The 19,451-nt window shown below is 35.3% G+C and overlaps 1 protein-coding gene across 1 annotated transcript in view; it reads left to right on the forward strand.

Moving 5' to 3' along the window:
- Positions 1-1,016: 1,016 nt before the first annotated feature.
- Positions 1,017-19,451, forward strand: part of LOC125658285 (importin-5-like) — a 32,555-nt gene continuing 14,120 nt past the window's right edge. Inside the window, exons 1-18 of the mRNA XM_048889499.2 lie at positions 1,017-1,171; positions 5,958-6,038; positions 7,852-8,044; positions 8,234-8,336; positions 9,086-9,287; positions 9,513-9,638; positions 9,728-9,848; positions 11,249-11,336; positions 12,505-12,611; positions 13,505-13,629; positions 13,776-13,865; positions 13,974-14,147; positions 15,672-15,890; positions 17,005-17,088; positions 17,201-17,333; positions 18,410-18,471; positions 18,649-18,805; positions 19,263-19,435. Of these exons, the coding sequence (XP_048745456.2) occupies positions 1,091-1,171; positions 5,958-6,038; positions 7,852-8,044; positions 8,234-8,336; positions 9,086-9,287; positions 9,513-9,638; positions 9,728-9,848; positions 11,249-11,336; positions 12,505-12,611; positions 13,505-13,629; positions 13,776-13,865; positions 13,974-14,147; positions 15,672-15,890; positions 17,005-17,088; positions 17,201-17,333; positions 18,410-18,471; positions 18,649-18,805; positions 19,263-19,435 (2,319 nt within the window). The 5' untranslated portion in view covers positions 1,017-1,090. The remainder of the gene's footprint in view (positions 1,172-5,957; positions 6,039-7,851; positions 8,045-8,233; positions 8,337-9,085; positions 9,288-9,512; positions 9,639-9,727; positions 9,849-11,248; positions 11,337-12,504; positions 12,612-13,504; positions 13,630-13,775; positions 13,866-13,973; positions 14,148-15,671; positions 15,891-17,004; positions 17,089-17,200; positions 17,334-18,409; positions 18,472-18,648; positions 18,806-19,262; positions 19,436-19,451) is intronic.

Here is a 19,451-nt window from a genome sequence, read left to right on the forward strand (position 1 = left end):
GACCCCCTGCCCCATAAAGTGACGCCCCGTAACCACAATTCCTGAATTCGCCCCTGGTTAGAACATGTAAATGATCCGGTTATGTTGTTTAACGTCCCACTCGAGAATTTTTCACCCATGAATATATGGAGACGTCGACAGTGCCAGTGAAGGGATGTAAAATTTAGGCCCACATGCTCTGAGCGTGCGGTCTTTGAGCAGGGAGTGATCTGGGCCGCACGGCAAGAAGGGTAACAAGTTCAGAATATCATGTAAATTTACCATTGTCTGTAACGGTTGTCAGATACTACTTATTTCCACAGTTTTAAAATCTCTTCTTTCTGTGATTGTGTTCTAGCAGTTGAAGACAAAACTCTTTCCTTTTCAAATGAGGCGGGAGGAAAGTGATATTTTATCACCGTTAAAACATAGTCATTTATATGATTAAAGTTTTCCAGACCCCATATTTCAGCATTGATTAAATGTTACAATTGATTTGATTTGAACGTATTTTATTGTATATGATATATACAAAAGGATCAGAAGCAAGTTCGTAAAACTTACAAGTTCTTCTCCTTATAATATAATACATGTAACACATAATTACCATTGGGAAAAAAATATATATAGAGAGAATACAAAAAATGGTAAACTGTTCTATAGACAAACAATGCAATATGACATGTTCATTTCGTAGCTGTTTTATAACATATTATTATTACATCATTACTATCATTATGAAATAGCATACCTTACGAAGTCTATGAAATAAGCACGGTCTGTTCGCATATCTTGATCATCATTCTAAGGTACATGCATCTTCGCAAGCCAAGGGTTTTCGGTCCACTCCGCTGGACCGAAAACTCCTGTCCTGCGAAGAAGAGTTTGTAGTTTAGATCGCCAAATGTTTTGAACTGTTTTGAAGTGTTTTTTCGAACGTAATGATACTTAATCATAGTAGTTGTGGTAATTCCAAGTTCTTTTTCTTATTTTCTTTTTTGTTTTTTAGATTTCACTTCCAACTCCAGTTAAAGGGAAATAACTGATTTAAAAATAAGGCGGGAATTACAAGGTTAAAGGTCATGCTAATTGTATACCCCTGAGAGAGAAGATGGCCGACGATCAGATTCAGTTCGAAACGTTGTTAAACACATTACTGAATCCAGATAACAGCATCAGAGTGAAAGCAGAGGTAACGTACTACTAGTATCGCTAGTCTGTCTGAAAGTAGGTTGAGTTGTGATTGTGTAATGTAGGAGAAGACTCGACATGCCTCATACCACGTGGAAATGAATGGAGACTGTCAAGCAAGGTCTTTTGACACTTTGGTTAATAAGATAAGACGTACGGTTGTGTCTTAATTTAGTGTCGGTAGTGAGCTACATGTATTTGAGTTATAGTCTATATTGACCATTTAGTTAAAGTGAACCCAGTAGGAATGCAAGTTAGTAAATTTATTTTTGATTTGCACTTCCGGTCACCCCCCCCCCCCCCCTCCCCATCCCCTAAGCACATGAATCATGATGTGACAAACTGATTCTGATGATAGTTTGTAAATTGTAACAGAAAGCAGTGTCAATTAACATATAAATTATCTAATTTTGACTGATAATATGAAATACACCTATACAGTATTGTAAAATAGTATAATTTTGGAAGGCCGATAAACCAACATTTGCAAACTAATTTTTGTTTTAAAAGAATAAAGCCAGACTGCACGAATATTGATATGGGGTATGTGTTATACAATTTGTAGATTTAAAGCAAAAATGTTGTATATTAATACCATATTTAAAGTTCTACAGATTTAGCACCAAATTCAAAATAAGATTTACTGGAGCTACCTTTCTGCATTATATTTTAAATCTTAACTATTCTGTACAGGAGAACAGGACATTTTACGCCCAATCTTTCAAAAGACGTTTCGCCCCGAAAGTGATTTCACCCCAAGTTGATTTGCCCCTGAATGAAACAACTTGTAACTAATAAGTTAGTAAATAAGTTTATTGTGCTTTTGAGTTATATTTATGTTTCAAAATATTTTGATACTTTGACAAGTTGACAAGTTTGTGCTATATAACATATTTTCAGGCAGCACAGGCACTTGACATTTTAAATAATAATCTTCCTATAAGCAAAATATTCACCAGGTATATATCATGCTGCCATCTTGGTTTTCTTTTTTACCAGCTGCATCACTTGCAATTTTTGGCGAAAAGTTCGATATTATAGGGTTATTGAACTTATATTGGTGAATATTGGCACGAGTTGGCTGTGAAAATGCGCGAGCTTGTGAGTGCATTTTGACAGCCAACGAGTGCCAATATTCACCTATATAAGTTCAGTAACCCTTTTATTATATAGCTAAAGTATTTAGTTGTTAAATTATATCCCTTTTCACTCAAACTACTCCAAAATAGACGAGAATTCATCAATATTGGCAGTGTGCAATAACAGCATGCATTTCTTAACTGTTCAATATTTAACCCGTCATTAATGCATGAAGCAAACTGATTTTGTAAATGGGGACATAATTTATGTACAGTGAAACATTTTGCTTAAGTAAATATCAAATACTGGCTCTGTCAGATTCGGAGGACCGTCGTCTGCCATTTTGGCTTGTTTACGTCGTTACGGTAACGTCAATATTGAACGCTCATACTCGGAATGTTTCGGGAGCATACAATGTACGCAATGAAATGTTAGCGTTCAATAAATTCTCAGGATATTGAACGATAACATTCTCTAGATTTTCCGCAGATTTTATATTAGACTATTTATTAGCTATATAATAAAATATGATAATTAGACCCCCTACCATTTAGAGGCAACTCTGTCAAGGTCTTGCTTCTTGCATCATCGAGGTAAACTGGAAATTAGGTCCATTTATTGGCTATAATTAACTGTCAAACATCATCTACCATTTCTCTCGTGTGAAAAATTGTTAATATGAGGACAGTTGACATTTCTGGATCCCTGTACCCCTTGGACCTATGGGGTGGGGCAAAAATTGACCAATTTTCAAAAATTATCTTTTCTACAATGGCACATGTTTAAGAAAAACTAAATGTGTAGTGGTGTAGATCAGGAAGACTTCTGCCAAATTTATAAATTTCATTATCTCCAGGGTAGAGGTTCTGACTCCAGGGAGGGGCCAAATTTGGTATATACAGTGTATATATGTGTAAAACGTTTAGATAAGGCCATCCTTAAAAAATTGTATGTTTGCTGTAACGCGACCGACCCACTCAAAACACCGCGACTCAATTTTTTTTATGGCTTCTCTGAAAGTTTTTATTTTTGATTGAGATCGAGATTCAAAAAAAAAAAATCTAACATGGTGGACAAGTCCATGGTCACGTTTGCTGTGACCGTCAATTTAAAGCAATGCATACTGTAAATGACAGTAAATAGATTGAAAAATAAAAGAACAAGTTGAATAACATGTGTGATTAGATATACTTCATAAACTTGTCGTATCAGTAAATTATATCAATTCATGAATCATTGTCTTCCTGACAGTAATTCCTGCTTGTTATCTTTGATTTGCAATGACCTCGGAGGTCATCAGTTCATGCCAACCCACACGCTGATTCTACATATCATGCATGTCCATATGATCAGTTAGTGTTTTAACGGACTTTGACAAAAAATTTAAATGATACCCACTGTAAGGGATTTTGGTTACCAGCAGCCCCAATTGCATGAAGTTAAAACTTGGCCTTGCAGAAATGCATTCGACGTTTCAGTGCAGCCACCAAGTACTTTAAAGGTGTCTAGATTTTGGTTGACAAACCACGATTCACAGGTTTTCAAAATGGAAGAAATCTAAACATTTAAATATATAGACAACTTTATTTCAGTATCTGTTGTGAAGACACTAGTATTAATAGCAATCCCTTTCTATATTGCCTATATATACCTGTATATTTATAAAGTCTGAATGCTGTCCATGCCTTGTGTACTTTAGTGTGTAACAGTAGGCACACTCAAAGTCAGATAGTATAATTACTAAGGGTGAGATGTTATAAACCACAATACACACAAAATAAAGATAGTATAATTACTAAGGGTGAGATGTTATAAACCACAATACACACAAAATAAAGATAGTATAATTACTAAGGGTGAGATGTTATAAACCACAAAACACACAAAATAAACATATCCTATCACGATACAAATAAGGAACAACTCTTTGTTTGAGTTTATATTGTAGAAGTGCATACATGGTAATTGGCTGGTGAAGGTCTTTATGCATACAAATACTATATGAGCTAATCGCTTTATCAACTCGTTACCCTTCCAAACTAGACAGTTGTTATTTATATTTACATTATCTCCTAAATATAAGAAATTTTAGTAAGTTTGATAAATAATTCTTGATTGACTAATGGTAAAATTTGTCTATGTCTAACCTTGGGCTTATAGCTAGCTTGAGTGACGTCACAATGGCACGAGAGAATGATTCATGAGACCATAAACCCATTATCTACTTGGTAGTGTTATATAGAACAGAATGTAAATATAAACATATACTGGTTCCTGTTTTTCGTAATCTTTTCATATTCTGCATGGAAGACTTGACTCCATTTCAGTTGTTGAAGTAAAGTTATTAGTTTTGAAATCTTGTCTTAGTGTTCATTGCAATTTTGCTCATTTACAAATCAAATATAGTAAGTGGTTTTCAAAAAAAAACATCTACCTACCCACCCACACTGAAAAATCTGAGCCACGTTACAGCAAACATACAATTTTTTTAAGGATGGCCTAATACCTTTAAATTATAGTGATTATATTTTCTTTATCATTTGATATACTTCTTGAAGTTTGCTGATATATTGGTATAAAACTAAATGCATATTTAGGAAAAGGATGTACCAAACTTGTGAATTTCGCAACCCCAGGGTATTGACTCTTGGATGGGCAGGGATTGTTTTACCCCTTGAATCCAGGGGCCAGGGCCTTCAAGTTTGGGAAAAATAACTTAATTTAAACTATATTTTATTCACAAAGTGAATGGGATCGGGCAACAGGCACAGCCTATTAAGCCCTTTCCCTAAAATAACGATATTTGATTGAAATTGGGAAATTTGTTACATACAAATAAATAAGAAAAACATTTATAAAGTTAACCATTTGATATTTCATTATCAATGTGGCTGAAACAAATTAAGCTTTAATTTCCGGTCTTTGGCAGAGAAAAAACTGTCAAAAATGTTTTGCAACAGAGTGGCACCAAGGTTGGATGGCGCCTCATGGCATATTCTCATCAAAGCATCCATCATTTGGGAATTTTAAGGCATCATTTTGGGGGGAAACACCTGCTCTTTAGCATTGGGAATGGGGCCGAATTTCGGCCCTCTACAGACCCTTAAAAAATCCCTGATGGGTTCAAATTAGTCATATTGTGTTAATGTTATGTATATTATATTATGTAAAGCCTTTCATCACTATAGGCACTTTTGAGGGCATTTAACTTTTACATGTACATTTGTTGAATATAGTATTCAAAACAGAATTTTTTTTCTAGATTTCATAGGCCATGGGACTAGTGATACTTGTAACTAATACTCAGGTGACTGGTAAGGCCTGTGGGCCCCTTGTTAAGTTGCAAGTTGGATTTGTCATTTTAGCAATAGGAGCTCTGAATTTATTGATACCAGAAAATGATTTTGAGTTGATTAACAATATTGTTACCTTTTACCTGGCTTTTAGTATGGAGGTGAATATCACTGAAATCTGATTCGTGAATGCTGGCATTTTTCCAATCCAAATTAAAATACTAATTTTAGTATATAAAACCTTTGGATTGACAGCTTTAAAAAATTAAGACAGTAGAAAGGGTTATTATATTAAAATATTGCAAGAAATATGAATTCTTTCAAAATGGGTAACTCATATTAAAATTAATCATATAATGTGAAGTGAAATGTTTATACAGGATGTGTGATTTGATTCATGTTATCTACTTTCAGGAAGCATATGAAGGCATAACATCAGTATCAAAATTACCATTCCTTGTGACAGCCCTGAAAAACAGAAATTTGTTGGTGGAGGTAACACACATTAGATTCTACTTGGACTAGAAGTTCTATGACCAGTGAAATTTATGTATCATTGATAGTCCAGCTCTGACTTGGTGTATTTGCAAATTAAACAAAACACATTTTTTGCTACATTTAAAGTTAACCTCTCTTTATTTATTCGCCATGGGTCTTGAGAATCACAAGGTGAGCATGTAGTACACATCTTTCAACTTTCTCTTTCATAATTGAATGTATGCATGAAGTTTGAGGTAATGTAACTTAGTTACCAAACTTCCAAATGTTTAAAATAGATTTCGAACACCAGATTTTGCTTACTTCCCAGGAATTTATTGAGATTCTTTTTACTACCGGTAAAGGGTACCTTTCCCCCTCTGAAAACAAATGAATATTTCCCCTTCCACAGGTAAGAATTCCCCTTGAAATGTAGAAACTACATGAAAATGTACAGGGTTTGACATTAACTTTTTTTGGGCACTAGACCAATCGGGCTACTTAAAATGATTTTTGCTAGACCTGACCTTACATCCACTAGCCCTGACCAACGTTCCAGAAAAAAATCTTATAAGATTCTCCATATCTAAATACATGTACTTAATTTAAATGAAAAATGTTAAGTTTGAACTAAAATGCATTTAATTGTCTCAAAAAAATCTTTAATCTCGTCATTCAATTTGATGCTTTTATTTTCAACCCTTTTTTCAGTTTCTTTAAATTTTTACCGGCACGGAAATTCTTTAATCCATTTAGAATAAATTGACCTCAATGTTTTTTTTAAAATTTCTATTTCATAAGCCCTGCTTTGTTTCTACCTAACGTTTTCCTTTTGTTTTCTTTCTTGAGACATCTTTTGCTTTCATTGAGGACGAGATTTCATATTTGATTATATAGACATTCCCGCACATATGTTTAATAAACACTTTCTTATATTCAATTCAAATGAACTGTTTTGGTGTTTTTTTTAATGAAAATGAATTCAATAATTCTATTTAACCAAAACATAACTTTACACACATTAACAATGTGTAGATGTCGTAGAACATCACTTACGACCGCGACTTATTAGAACTAAAGATGGAGATTATGTCATCATGTGGTTCAAAATTGCTCGCAAACTCTTTACAGTTATTTTTTTTATGAATAAAATATCTTATGATTTAAAGTAAAGTTTCTTAAATTTGTTTATATTTTTAACACGACCAGTCGGACTAGTAAATAAACATTTTACCCGACCGGACCTATCATTTAGTAGTCTCGGTCGGTCGGACGTGCCTTAGTGTCAAACCCTGATGTATGGAAATTTTTATAAAAATCATTTTATACATGTATGTTCTAGGTGTTTTTCTATAATCATCGAAGTCTTGCATTTATATAAACAAGATTCAGTAATCAGTCAATTGATGTACCTATTTTTAGATGTTATTATCTGAGAATGTCCCCCTCCCCTCACCTGGAGGAAGTTCATGATTGAATTCTCAAAAATTCCCCTTAAATATGAAATGGGTAATAACATATAAAAGCTGGATAAATCCCTGCTTACACTGGGCAATAAGATAACTTAATGTTGATCTCCTACTAGTACCCTATATGTATATACAATTACACTATGAGTAGAAGCATTACAATGGGTATTAAGTTCACATGCAGTTAATGTTGGCAGTTTTATATATTTGCAGATATTTCATCTTGTTTTTAAAAGGATGTTGGGATTGTTAAAAACAATATTTCTCACTTCAAACTTATTCCTTTCAGGTTCGGCCTCTTGTTAAAAGGATGTGGGCATTGTTAAAAACCATATTTCTCACTTTAAACATATTCCTTTTAGGTTCGGACTCTTGGGGCTGTCCTGTTACGACGTTTGTTTGCAAACAATTTTGAGGAATTTTGGCCTCAGGTTCCTGTTGATATTCAAAATGCAGTGAAGGAACAGATCCTGATCATCATTCAAGAGGAGGGCACTCCGCCAGTGCGCAAAAAAATCTGTGATGCCGCGGCAGAGTTAGCCAGGAATCTCATCGGTATCTAAATCTGTGGATTTAAAGTAAACTGTTCTTGGAAATAGTTTATTGGGCCCAATTCTAAATTTGATCTCATGTTTAAAGTAAGGGAAGTAAAGCATTGAATTTGGAATGATGATTCGTTTTCTTAAGTGGAAATTCTGCAATATGATAAAATGCCCTTCATCGAAGATCCTTTGATATTATTAGATGATGAAGACAGCATGACATGGCCGGAGGTTCTCAAGTACATGTTTGAATGTGCTAATTCAGCTGATGCTGGTCTACGAAGTTGTGCTCTCCATATTTTTGGGTGAGAAAGATAGTAAAGAGGTGTAATGTAAAACAATGTTATCATTCACTGTCAATTATGTATTTTTCACTAAACTTTATTTTCTTGATTCATTATTAATTATAAATTATCAACAAGGACATCTCCATATGAGTGAAATATTCTCGAGAAGGACGTTAAACAACAGGGATTTTTTTTTACCCCTTGAATCCAGGGGCCAGGCCTTCATTCGAGTTTGGGGAAAATAACGATGTTTGATTGAAATTGGGAAATTTGTTTCATACTAATAGATAAGAAACACAAGCAAAAAGTTAACCATTTGATATTTTATTATCAATGTGGCTGGCTTAAACAAGCTTTGATTTCCAGTCTTTGGCAGAGAAAAAACTGTCACAATTTTTTTGCAACAGAGTGGCACTGAGGTTGGATGGCTTCTTGTGGCATATTCTCATCAAAGCATCCATCATTTGGGAATTTTTAGGCTAGGCATCATTTTGGGGAAAACACCTGCTTTTCAGCATTGGGAATGGGGCTGAATCTCAGCCCTCTATAGACCCTAAAAAAATCCCTGAAGAATATACAATTAATCAACAAGGCATAAATTTTAACAAACATTCAATTTGTTAACACTATACAAAAAACAGTCAAGAAACTTATTTTCATATTAAGGTAGCCTTGCAAATTAACACAAATATATAACTCTTGCAAATAAAATTTGATGTTGGTAAATGGATGAATGCTGAGCTTTTATTGTGTTGTTTTCTTTCTAGTCAGGTTCCTGGAATATTCGGAAACCAGCAGGCTCACTACTTGGATGTGATCAAACAAATGTTGTCCAGGTGTATGAATGATACAGGGAATTTCGAGGTGCAATCTGAGGCAGTTAAAGCCTTGACAGCTTTTCTGTCAGCCAATGACAATTCTCCTTCTATACTTACACAATTTAAAGACTTCATTCCAACAGTGATACAGGTAAATTTTAATTCAAAACTTTTTATCAGAATGTATGATCATATTACAAATGACCATTTTGTCTTCAATACATCATTAATTTGTATTGTTTCGGGCCTAGATAACGATAGGTTTCTGAAAGAGAAGGACAGAATCTTTTAAGATCTTCAGTTTTATCAATTGCTCAACAGATCTGCTGACTTGGTGTGTATATGTATTTATGAGAAGTCTATGTCTTTTCGACAGCTAACAAATGACAGTGTGACTGCTCAGGAGGATGATGCGTTGCTGAAATGCATGATTGAACTTGCTGAAAATGTTCCCAAAATTTTGAGATCCCATATGGAAACTATTTTCCCATTCTGTCTGAAGGTTGAGTATAGTTTTGCTAAACCTACTTCTAATCACATTACAAGAAATGTGGAAAGCCATTAAAAAAGGGGTTTTGTGCATCTTTTCAGGTTGTTTCGGATTGTAATTTGGAGGATTCCTGGAGACAATTAGGCCTAGAGATTATTGTCACAATGTCTGAGACAGCACCAGCAATGGTGCGAAAAAATGCCAAGTTTATGCCATTGTTAGGTATGAGATTGACCAACTAAATGTACTTGAAATGTAAAAGCTTCATTTGATTTGTGTTTTTATTGTCTTTGGAATTTTTAATCCAAGAATTTTAGAGAAAGGGGGGTGGGATATATTTTCCATATAATTGTTTTCCCATCTCTGATTTTCATAACAAGTTTCTCAACTTTTGTTTGTAGCAAAAGTGTGTTGTATACACTATTGATCAATAATTCAATATATCCAGGTTTAAATTCACCGTAGACAACAAAAATACTTTAGGTTTAAAAACATTTATGTTTGTTTCCTGTTATCCAACCTACTGACTCAAAGCTGCTGACCTGGATTTTTACTAACTAAATTTCGGGGAGGAAAATCGTTTCCAGATTGGATTTATTTTAATTCTGATCTGGGTTAGCTTTTAAATCAAACAAAATGGCAGCTCCCAGTGACATGGGAGCTTGTTTGGTTACTGTGATTAACATGCAAAGAATGCAGTCATCACAATGAGAACTCTGCGATGACATCATGTAGTAACTTGAATACTTTCTTAGATATTTATGGTCAACAGCAGGAAACTGAACCTTTGTTTTTATGGTCATATCCAAATGACCTGTGATTTGCGCTTCTAAATGCCAAGCATGAAGCAAATGCTTTACCACAAGAGACAAGATGACCTCCTGATTACAATGCGAATGCTCTACCACTGCAAGTATACTACACCTGTGGTGCAGGGTCTGTTTTCTTAACTTTTAGGTCTTGACACCAGTAGCAGATTTAAAAGGGGGAGGGGGCGCAGCTGGTGGCCCCCCCCCCCCCCCCTAAATTTTTCAAATTTAAGGTAAATCGTGGTATCTTGTTTAGAAAAATGTACGAAACGATAAAAGAAGCAATGATTTCTTCCACTCCTGGAAAAATAAATAACAAAAAATTACATTATTGGGAGAACTTAATTTTTTCCAAAACCCCTCAAAATTTGCGTCATTTTATTAATTTGGCCTTATTAGAAATGACAGAAAATTGTACAAATGACTGAATAGGAGACATTTCAAGCCCTATATAATCTGTAAAATCCAGGAGTTTCAGGGGCCCCTACCAGGGCTTTGCCCAGACCCCCTGCCTCATAAAAAGTGGTGTGCCGCCCCCCGCCCCCCCCCCCCAACCACAATTCCTGGATCCGTCCCTGGACACTGTGACCTATATACTCTATATGTGATCAACTCTTGTTATTAAATTCATAGTTTAGGTCTATTTCTTTAAGTTGCATAAGCCAACCCCCATACCAGCCTACCTGGATTTTTTTTGCCTTGGTAATAGGAACAAACTTTTTTTTTTGGCCCCACAAGAATATTGTATTCACAGAATAGTTTTGTATGTGTCCAGTGTTCAATCTGTAATCATTGATTTCTTTATTCGCACAGTACCTCAGGTGTTGGCCATGATGGTGGACTTGGAGGAAGAGCCAGAATGGTCGCTCCAGGATGAACCCGAGGAAGAAGATACAGACAGGTGTGTACACTTGTACTCACAGTAGAAAATACAGGTAGGGAGAGGAAGATGCCAATTACTGGATCAAAAGATCAAGGTTATAATCAGTACACGTACTCACAGTAGAAAATACAGGTAGGGAGAGCAGACATGATTTTTTTCCGATTTAAATCGGAAATCTGACTTTTCCTTTGTGGTAATCCGACTTTCAAAAAGAAACTGACTTTTTTGCAAAATCGGCAAATCCGGATTTTCCTGTCACTTCCGACTTCGGTTTCAATACTAGTCACTGACAATGTATGCAAACCTCGCTTTGATTGGAGGAATCAGTATTGACTCATGAAAGACGAAATACGATTGGTTGATGTGTTACGCCATTTATTTCCGGTGCAGAATGGTTAACTTCTAAACATGAGTTCACGTGTTGTTGAGAGAGAGACTTGCAAGAATTTAGAGGTTGACAAAGGAGTTAAAAACGGATGGCGTTGGGAATGGCTGAAGAAGAGTGTAGATGGTCATCTCATTTTTTCAAGAGCTTCTAGGGGCCTTGAGCAGACCCCCGGCTGTAGGGCTTGCTTTGCAACCCATTTCCTACTTTTTGTTTATACCACAAAATCATGTCTGGGAGAGGAAGATGCCAATTGCTGGATCAAAAGATCAAAGTTATAATCAGTACACAAAATGTCACTACGTGTATTTTGTGGACACATTTTAAACCATCATTACATTTTTCAGCCTGTGACTATTTCAGTATAATTATTTTTATGTCAAGGTTATTTGTAATCTCGACTCAAACAAGGTTATTGATGCCAAAAAGATAACAGTTGATCTTGCAGTCAACTGTTTCCTGAGTTTTGCTCTTTGAATGTCATGTTTCAAAGGGATTCTGCAGTTTGCAATGCCCTTGAACTTTTTATAGTTTTAACTTCTTTTAAGACAAGTAGAGGTATTTCAACTAAACTATTCACAAAATACTCTTTAGATAAAGAGGATTTAGAAATATTAAAATAAAGGATTCCATCCTTTTCCAAGGGCAGAGAAATTAAGAAAAAGTGAGAATGAAAGGATTATTTTAAAATCTTTAGTCTAGAACTGAGCCAGAAATGGCAAGCATAATTGTTGGTTTCAAAGTTTTGCATACTTTTTGTATCTAAGTAATCATATCATTAAAGCATGATTTGATTTGTAGCAATTCAATAGCAGCAGAGAGTGCTTTGGATCGTTTAGCCTGTGCACTAGGAGGAAAGACCATGCTGCCACACATTTTATCAAATGTCCCTCAGATGTTGCAAAATAGTAAGTTCTTCAATGTAGAAATGAATTTCACTGTCTCACACCATCGTGGACAGGGTGTTTCAGCTAAACCTAGCATGGATATATGTTTATACGAAGAAATATTTTCCCCATTTTATTGATCTGGTTCTAAATGGGCAAATTTGATGGTAGCAATAAATGATTTGGGGTGATTTTGATACAGGACAAAGTAATTTTCAATCCTTTTGCATGAAAATGACGGGGCAAAACGCTCTCATTATTCCCAATGAAGACATGTATGTTTTAAATACATTAGTATACCAGGGGCTGCAAGTATACACAATTTTAGCATTTAGAATTCATAAAGACGTATTTATTTAGGAAACTAAAAAGATAACATTTCCTGTACTTCATCCAACTGATACAGTATGTAGATTGTGATTAAGATGGAGGAAACTCTAAAGATAACATTTCCTGTACATTGTTAAAAGTGTCTTATCAAATAATGCATCAAAGGTAGATGTTAAGGAATCATTTTATTTCATGGGAGCTAATATTTATCGTGTGTACTAACTAATCCATGTATTTGAAATGTCAACGAAATACCAGACTTGTATAATTTTTAAATGTGCAGAAACATTGTCCACAAAATCACATTTAAAAAATCCTAATATTTTAACAATCCATGAAAATTGTCACATGCCTCTTCTCTCCACCTCCCCAACATCAGTTGTTTCACAGTCAGTACGAAATTGTACCCAGAATTCCAATGGGAACATGAATTTCCTGCATTCAAAGATCATTAAACCATTGGACATGAATTTCGGCACTCGTAGATCATTAAACTATGTAAAGTACTGTGAGCTATGACTGTCACTTTTTGAATGGACTTATGTTTATACTTGGCAGTATTAGATTTCTTGTGATGATTGTAGATGACTGGCGATACAGACACGCTGCACTGATGGCTATCTCTGCCTGTGGAGAAGGCTGCCACCAACAGATGGAAACAATGCTTGGAAATGTGTTGGAGGCCATCCTACCCTTCCTCAAAGACCCAGTAAGAATTCAACTCATAAGTGATACTCAGAATTGTGCCCTATATCCAAGTATGGAGTAAATTCTCAAATTGATAAATGTTGAATCTGCTAGTCAGCGACCTGTGCATCATTGTCAATAATCTGCGTTATCGTTTAATTATAACAGCATGCACGGGTTCGGTATGCTGCTTGTAATGCTCTGGGACAGATGTGTACAGATTTTGGTCCCGTGTTTCAGAAGAAATTCCACGACAAGGCAAGTTCTTTTAACTTTGAAATTTTCTCTTATGTTTCATTTTAGTGGGGTTATTTTGTAGTCTCAGAAAATTCATTGCGAAGCTAATTGTAACTTGACCATTTTCAGTTAGTTCCCAGTTTGCTTCAAGTACTTGATGACAATGCTAATCCCCGTGTTCAGGCCCATGGTGCGGCGGCTCTTGTAAACTTCAGTGAGGAATGTCCTAAAGCTATCTTATCCCAGTATCTTGATGTCATCATCCTGAAATTGGAAGAGGTTCTCAACAGCAAGTTTAAAGAGGCATGTACTTTACAAAAGTGTTGACAGTTTGTTATTGTTAAAGCTCTATATTTGTGTATTCTCTATGACATTACTTGACATTACTTCTCTGTGACCTGTGACATTACTTCTCTGTGACCCGTGACATTACTTCTCTGTGACATTACTTCTCTGTGACCTGTGACACTACTTCTCTGTGACCTGTGACATTACTCCTGTGACCTGTGACATTACTTCTTTGACATTACTTCTCTGTGACATTACTTCTATGTGACCTGTGACATTACTTCTCTGTGACATTACTTCTCTGTGACCTGTGACATTACTTCTCTGTGACATTACTTCTCTGTGACCTGTGACATTACTTCTCTGTGACCTGTGACATTACTCCTGTGACCTGTGACATTACTTCTTTGACATTACTTCTCTGTGACATTACTTCTATGTGACCTGTGACATTACTTCTCTGTGACATTACTTCTCTGTGACCTGTGACATTACTTCTCTGTGACATTACTTCTCTGTGACCTGTGACATTACTTCTCTGTGACCTGTGACACTACTTCTCTGTGACCTGTGACATTACTTCTCTGTGACATTACTTCTCTGTGACATTACTTCTCTGTGACCTGTGACATTACTTCTCTGTGACCTGTGACATTACTTCTCTGTGACCTGTGACACTACTTCTCTGTGACATTACTTCTCTGTGACATTACTTCTATGTGACACTACTTCTCTGTGACCTGTGACATTACTTCTCTGTGACCTGTGACATTACTTCTCTGTGACATTACTTGGCTTGGTGACCTTTAAATGAGAATTTCTCCAATTGACAAGATGAAATTGGTATGATTTTAAAATTATTTGATATCTTTTAGCAATATTTATTCATTTTGCATTGTTATTTCATGTGTGATTCAATACTTTAATAAATTTAAAGAGATAGTTTTTTAAAGCTCATTTTCATGAAAAATTGTTCTCGCCCCAAATCATCTTATTCCTCTCCAATATAATGAAAACGATGTATGAATGATATTTTTCAACTTTAAATGACTGCATGCTTGTCTAAAGTTACACTAGGAGCCAACTTGTATAGCAGATTGAATTTTTGTGCAGGAAGCAAAAATTCAGGGGCATAATTTGAAGATTATGATCATTTCAAATTTGAAAATAAATGCATGAAATTGTTATTTAATTTTATACAGAAAATGACTTGTATGAGTCATTTGCACCCATTTTTAAATCTTTAAAAAAAATGTGAACAAAATGACCTTTTCTCTCCATTTAATTATTCTAAAGATTGAAAATGTGCTAGATAGGAATATGATTATTTGACACCTGTCTCTTCTCAATTTATACTCTCCATAATTGTTCTATCCATCATGGCTCCTATAAAAAAAAAATATTAAATGCTGGAAATCTCAACTATTTGAATTTGCTTGTTTAAACTGTAAATTTTGGAATGGTTAGACAAGCAAGAGAACAGTTATTATTGAATTCGCAATTCTGACAAAAACTATTTGAATGCATTTACTCATTTAGCTGATGGAGAAAGGAACAAAGATGGTTTTGGAGCAGACCGTGACGACCCTAGCATCAGTGGCTGACACTGCTGAGGAGAAATTCACCTCTCATTATGATAGGTTCATGCCCTCTCTGAAGTATATTGTGCAAAATGCTGTCCAGCCAGAGTTACGGTTACTGAGAGGCAAAACGATAGAGTGTATCAGCTTGATCGGATTGGCTGTTGGAAAAGAAAAAGTGAGTAAATGCATGTATCTATGGTAGACAGGTACAACTTGTGTATAATGTATACCCTTTGAAAAGGTAGGGTGGACATAACGGTTTGCTCTTGTCAGTTGATAGACCAAGTGGTGTCAACTCAATTCCGACATAAGACATAGATATATGCTTTACATCAAATTTGGTATACTGTTACCCTCTAAGGAGTAGATGACCCCTATTGATCGTGAGGTCAAAGATCAGGGTCAAACTATTAAAGGACATCAGAAAACATTGGCTGGTATATATTTTGAGAACTTTTTTGCCTGAGATAGACTTCAAATCTGGTATACATATAAATCCTTAAGAAGTATATTATTATTGATTTTAAGATCCAAAGATCAGAGGACAAACTTTTCTGCACATCAGAAAATATAGTCTGCTATATATTTTGAGAACGCGTTCCTGGATGTTATGGATATGCAAATGAAGGTCTAAGGATCCTCTGTGTTCGCCATTTGTACGGTTGTTCTGAGTCGTATTTTATGATGCACTATGTATTTTGGTTGACTGTTACAAGGTTAGTTGACTGGATATAAAGGTGAAAAGCCTGCTCAGTGATCTAAGGGCTCACAAGTTTGTGGTTAACAATTGGAACCTTATGAGCCATGTGAATCCCTGAACGTTTCAGCTTGATGTACCCACATTATGATCCATGTGCCCACACTTCATTTTAATCCTTTAAAAAGTTGTAAGATGTTCTATGATACTTTGTTGCTTTTGACACCATTAAAAAAAACATTTCCTGTTGAAATGGCTGATAGCCATGGTCAATATTGTAACACCATTTTTGTGAAAACCTCAATCTCTTGCTTTCGTTATCACAGAAAGGAGCAGATCTAGCTAGGGATTTGACACCCCTTGAGAAAAATGCTTAGGGTATGAAAAAACTTAACACATTCAGGTTTTAAGCTTGTAATGGTAGTCAAGGAGATTAAACATTAATTCAACATTGAAAACTATGAGCCTCGTAGGGAGACCATGAGAGTTAAGATGTCTGACTGTGCATGTTCCTGGGAACTCTGTACTCATTGATTAATACAAGTTTCTAGATGATGAGAATTGTGTTTATAGTATATGTATTATTCTTCAGTTTTTGCAAGACTGCAGTGATGTCATGCAGCTTCTTCTGAAACACCAAACAGCACAGGAACCCATGGCAGACGACGACCCACAGGTAAAGAGCTGGTAATTGAGATGGAATGGATAAGATTGGTAGGAAAGTGAAATTATGATCAGTGAAATTATAGTGTTCAAGGAAAAGAAATTATTCTTCTTTTTTTTTTTAGCTTTCATATATGATATCGGCTTGGGCCAGAATGTGTAAAATTATGGGGAAGGAGTTTCAACAGTATCTACCAATTGTTATGGGACCTGTTTTGAAAGCAGCGTCTCTCAAACCTGAAGTTGCCTTATTAGACAGTAAGCATTTACACACTATTGTGAAGTGAAAGAAGACCCCTCAACTCAACAGTGTCAATCATGAAGTGTTGTGTATAGTGAACATTCCCAACCCCAAATTTGTTGAATGAAGGGCAAGATTCCTCTTGTAATGGGTGTAAATTACAAGCATTTATAAATTGTTAGATAAGCATTTAGGGTAAAAATTTATTGCTGGTCCATTGTACATATAGTACTACCAAATTAATCATCTTCCAAGAAATTAGGTTACAAAGAAATAACTTATGAGAAGTTAATAACAGAAACCAAATTTTAACTGATTTAGGCTGACCATCAGTACACTTAATATTTCCATGTTGCCTTTTTTCTCACAAATTATACAACTGATAAACTTGAGAAATTCGCTACCTCTGATTCAATATTTGGGAACACATACAAAGTGATGATTCAGCAACAATAGAATGAGTTTATTTCTCTCTTTTATCAGGATTACTGTTCTTGCCTACCTTTTATCACGATTAATGTTCTGGCCTACCTTTTATCATGATTACTGTTCTTGCCTACCTTTTATCACGATTACTGTTCTTGCCTACCTTTCAATACTGCCAAACTGTTATATGATTTCCAAGTTAAGTAGGTTTTGCTGGGCCGACCACAAACAAAAAAAAGTATGAGTAATAACGCAATAAAGATGGAGAAAATAGTTGTTGTGTTCTAAAAGGAAAAGAAATTGTTAATTCTTTTTTCAGCTTTTGTATATTGTATTGTATATATACAGTCATTAAGTAAGTGTTGATTTGCAACTGACATGATTAAGCCTCTGAAAATATTTACACAAGTAGCATGAAAGCTACAACAGTGAAAATGGGCATTGGTGACCTGAACATGGGTGATTTTTTTAGTCCTATGAATTGTGTGTATTCCCCGCTTTTGCAGTTAAATTGTTTGCACTCGATGCACAATATTTTACAAAAAGCAAAGTGAAAAGTCTGTGCAAACATTTTAGTTGTTGTGGTAAATTCAGTAAATATTGTATACCTTTAAAGCACTACAATAGGAATAATCTTGTACAGGAATAGATGCCTCTCTTATCACAGGTGAAGAAATCAAAGACATGGAAAGTGATTCTGAATGGCAGTTTGTGACCGTCGGTGATCAGGTAATGTCCTCGTCAGTATTATCACCTGTTCTCTCGTAACAAAGAGTGGTCTATATCAACATAAAGTTTTCGTAGTATTCCCTGTAACTGTCTTAAAAGGCTATTTTCATCTTGAGGATAGACACGACACTGATATTTTTATTCAGACCATCTTGAACTTGTAATTTCTTTACGCAGCAAAGTTTTGGAATTCGGACAGCTGGTCTCGAAGAGAAGGCTACTGCTTGTCAGATGTTGGTGTGCTATGCCCGAGAGTTAAAAGAAGGTTTTGCTGAATACGCAGAGGAAGTGGTTAGAATCATGGTCCCGTTACTCAAGTTTTACTTCCATGATGGTAATTTCTTGTTTGTTTTATTTCTACAGATTAATTTTACACACGGATACACATGGTTGGTTCTGGTTGTGTAATCGTCAGCAGTAATATGGTATTGCTGCTGATATTCACATCAAAGGGGTAAAAAATAATTTGAAAGGACGGGTAAATGAACAGAAATTACTCGGTACTCCTATTTTCATATTGCCAGTGACATAAAAATCTAGACATTTATTGCCTTTGTTTTTATTTTATAAACTTGTTTCTGTTACTTTGCATGGTCAGTGAAATCTCGAAAAATATGAAATTGATACAAGTATAGAATTATCAGTAACAAAACCATGTTAAACATGAATATGTGTTTTGTAATTAAATTAATTTTGGTAAAAGTTAAGGGTATTAGAGAAGATCTGTATGAAAGAGAAAAGATCTGAACATGTTAGATTCAAAAGTCTCCAACAGTAACCTTTACCTCCAGATATCCGAATTGCTGCATCAGAAAGCTTGCCATTCTTGATAGACTGTGCCAAAATCAGGGGTGACCAATTTGTAGCTGAAATGTGGCAGTTTATTTGTCCCAGTCTACTGAAAGCTATTGAGATCGAACCTGAAACTACCGTATTGCCAGAGCACATGAACTCACTTGCCAAGGTAAAATCAATCGTCA

The sequence above is a fragment of the Ostrea edulis genome, chromosome 9, assembly GCF_947568905.1.
Source record: "Ostrea edulis chromosome 9, xbOstEdul1.1, whole genome shotgun sequence".
NCBI classification, from domain to species: domain Eukaryota; kingdom Metazoa; phylum Mollusca; class Bivalvia; order Ostreida; family Ostreidae; genus Ostrea; species Ostrea edulis.